The sequence below is a fragment of the Lipotes vexillifer genome, unplaced genomic scaffold (genome assembly GCF_000442215.2).
Source record: "Lipotes vexillifer unplaced genomic scaffold, Lipotes_vexillifer_v1.1 scaffold1693, whole genome shotgun sequence".
Classification (NCBI taxonomy): Eukaryota; Metazoa; Chordata; class Mammalia; order Artiodactyla; family Lipotidae; genus Lipotes; species Lipotes vexillifer.
This window is the reverse complement of record NW_006782186.1, coordinates 254,176-257,330: the sequence shown is the minus strand read 5'-3', so window position 1 is coordinate 257,330 and position 3,155 is coordinate 254,176. Positions and strand designations below refer to the sequence as shown.

The window sequence follows — 3,155 nt, the reverse complement described above, 5'->3', positions numbered from 1 at the left end:
TCGCAGCCATGTGATCCGGAGGTCTGCCTCTTTCCCAAACTAGGATCTCTCACCCTCCTCATTCCCGCTCCACTCCCAGCACACCTTCCTGGGCTGGCTGGGGGAATGCCCTTTAGCACCTTCTTGTGCAGCACTGACATGAATAGGCCATTCTGAGGGTTTCCAAGGAAAAAACTGAGGAAATAGGGAGTAAGGTGAGCAGCATTGTAGGCGTCGTAAACACCTGTGAGCCTAGGAGGCCTGTGGACAGCTATAGAAATGGGGGCTGTGAGACATCCAGGCTGGAATCTGGTCATGACCTCAGCACACCAGGGAGGAAGAGGGTTGACAGTATATGCAGCCAGGAATGCATCTCCATGGGGGACCTGCTCTAAGAACCCATGCAGATGGTATCTCCACCTCCTGGGATACAGACCTCTTCCTGGACCTTGAAAGATGAGGAGGCTTTTGACAACGGGAGTCCAGGGGGAGGATCTGGAATGTGGAACCAGACTGAGCACACGTGAGGGGAGACACACATGCTCAGGTCTGGTGGACATAGGCATATGTGTTGAATGAGTCCCCCTGACCGAGAGAGATAGGAGGTGTGGGCAGCAGGGCAGTTGAGGGGCAAGGCTTCACCTCTGCCACTCCTTCCTCTCAGGTGCAGTGCTTTGACCCCAAGGAGGACCAGTGGAGCCTGCGGTCACCAGCGCCCTTCTCGCAGCGTTGTCTCGAGGCTGTCTCCCTGGAGGACACCATCTATGTGGTTGGGGGCCTCATGAGCAAAATCTTCACCTACAACCCTGGCATGGATGTCTGGGGGGAGGCAGCTGTCCTCCCCAGCCCTGTGGTAAGTAGAGGGGCCTGGGCACAGCCCTGGCACTGGTTCCATTTAGGAGAGTAAAAACCCACTTCTAAGGATCTGGTTCTCAGAGGTAGTGAGTCCTGTGTCTGACTCCATGCTAGGCGGTTTTACTAGGCGATAGTTCTCTAGATTTGTCCCACAGTGATAATCAGCCTTGGGATTCAAAAGATAAGGAGACTGGCCTTAGAGAACTTGAGGCCACCAGTAAAGCCATGTAAGGCAGAACCTAGAACCCCAGTCCCAAGTGCTATAGCTTTGGATGGGGGGCTTGGTCTCAATGACCCTGCAGTCTCTCCTGATCTGTAGGCCACCAGGTGGTAGCTTACTGTTGGACGAGGGGGGAGAATGGAGAGGGGACTTGGTAAGTTTCCCTTGCCTCAGTGGTATCAGAGAAGGGAGGTCTAGGCCCTGGATGCTCCACCCCAGGATTTCTTGCCTCCCCGCACTGTTCTGTTCCCTCTCCAAAGAGACTATATCGGGGTATGGATGGATTGGTGATCCCTGCCAGTTCTGACCTCTGGTGATTCTAAGAGCCTGAGATTTCTGGCTTCTCTGAGTCTGGTGGTTAAATATTATTGGAGTGCTTACTATATTTCAGGCACTATGTAAAATGCTTTACATGCTTAATCCCATTAACTGTTAGGGAACCTTATGAAGAAGGTACTATTATTATTCTTACTTTACAGATGAGGAAACTGAGGCCCAGAAAGGTGAAGTGACTTGTCTAAGGCCATTCATTTAGTAAGGGTCAAGCCAGAGCTTGAAGTCAGGTCCACCCAATTCTTACCTCTCTACCTTCCAGACTGCCTACTCATATTCTGTGGGTCAAGGTTTTGTTGTCTGGCCTGGCCAGCTAGGGACAGAGGGAGCTCCAGGCTGGACCCTATAGCTAATTGTCTTTCTGTCTGTCCACCCAGGAGAGCTGTGGCGTGACTGTGTGTGATGGGAAAGTCCACATCCTTGGCGGGCGGGATGATCACGGGGAAAGCACCAACAGGATCTTCACCTTTGACCCCAGCAGTGGGCAGGTGGAGGCCCAGCCATCCCTGCAGCGCTGCACCAGCTCCCATGGCTGCGTCACCATCGTCCAGAGCCTGGGCAGGTGACTCATACTTGAACCAGGAGGAGGGGAGGGAGAACTCAGGTTCACCACTGCTCCCCTCACGGCACCTCGGTGTAAACAGCCTCTTAGCTTAGTGCCCCTTTTCTTGTAGAAATAAAACCTCCTTCAAAGGTTGGGTCTGTGTTCCAGCTCAAGCCTCCTTTGCCTGGAGAAGTAATGCCCAATATCTGCTCCCTGCTTTGACTCTTTACAAAGCACCTTCCTATGTTACCTCGTTTACCTTCATAATAGCAGTGTGGACATTTTAAAAAATTATGAAATATTTCATGCATAAAAAGAAGAAATATATTTTGTACAGTTTAAGAATTATAATAAAATAAATATGTGTTCCCACGACCTAGTTTAAGAAATAGATCACTAGCTTAAGAAATGCCTTTGTAGGCCCCTCTATTTCCAAACCCATCCCTTCGCACATTCCTCCCAAGAATTGTCACTATTCTTAAATTTCAGATTATCGGCACTTAAAAAAAAAACTTTTAGTGAGCTAGTTACTAGTATCTGTATTTTACAGAGAAGCAACTGATTTTAAAAGATAAGGAGACCCACCCAAGGCCACATACTTAGTAAGAGGCAGAATCTATGACTCATAGATTCCATGAAGCTTTAGAATCTATGAGACACTTCTGGCCAGGATGGTTCTCCCTTTCTAAACCACCCTCTCCAATTCAAACACCTATAACAATGATAGATAAAATTAAAAGCCAGACAACTGAGGCATAGGCTTGTAAGTAAGCAAACATGTCTGAGGACCAGAAACAGAATTGTAAAACATAAGGCAGAAGCTCAAGCTTCTAAATTGATTCTGGGATAAAGGCTTTAAAACCAGGATGACAAACCAGGATCACTGCTAGAAGCCTGGGCCAAGGTGGGGCTCCCCCGCTCATGAAAGAAGCTGAAACAGAACAGTTGTAGAACCCTGAGCAGCCTCGGGGGTCAAGACTTGCAGTAAACTGGAGGCCCCCGGTAGTGGGCACCAGAGCCACAGGCCTCTAAGACACCAATGGGCCCAGCTTTGCACCTGGATATGTGAGATCCCCAACATCAACGTGAGGTACAAGCACCTGGGTTGGTCTGGGGCTGAAGGGCAGCAACATAAAACTGCTGGGTCGGGAGGGGTGAACTCAGTAGAAAGAGAGGGAACAAAGGACTGATGCCACAGACTCTGAATCAAGGCCCAGCGGTTCA

General features: G+C 49.7%; 2 protein-coding genes across 2 annotated transcripts in view; one reads left to right on the top strand and one right to left on the bottom strand.

Moving 5' to 3' along the window:
* The window catches only part of KLHL35 (kelch like family member 35), a 9,056-nt gene extending 6,927 nt beyond the window's left edge, over positions 1-2,129 (top strand). Inside the window, exons 6-7 of the mRNA XM_007455039.1 lie at positions 644-832; positions 1,765-2,129. Coding sequence (XP_007455101.1) covers positions 644-832; positions 1,765-1,953 — 378 coding nt within the window. The 3' untranslated portion in view covers positions 1,954-2,129. The remainder of the gene's footprint in view (positions 1-643; positions 833-1,764) is intronic.
* A 682-nt stretch (positions 2,130-2,811) lies between these two features.
* Positions 2,812-3,155, bottom strand: part of RPS3 (ribosomal protein S3) — a 12,594-nt gene continuing 12,250 nt past the window's right edge. The window contains exon 7 of the mRNA XM_007455027.1: positions 2,812-2,862. The gene's annotated coding sequence lies outside the window, so the exon portion shown is untranslated. The remainder of the gene's footprint in view (positions 2,863-3,155) is intronic.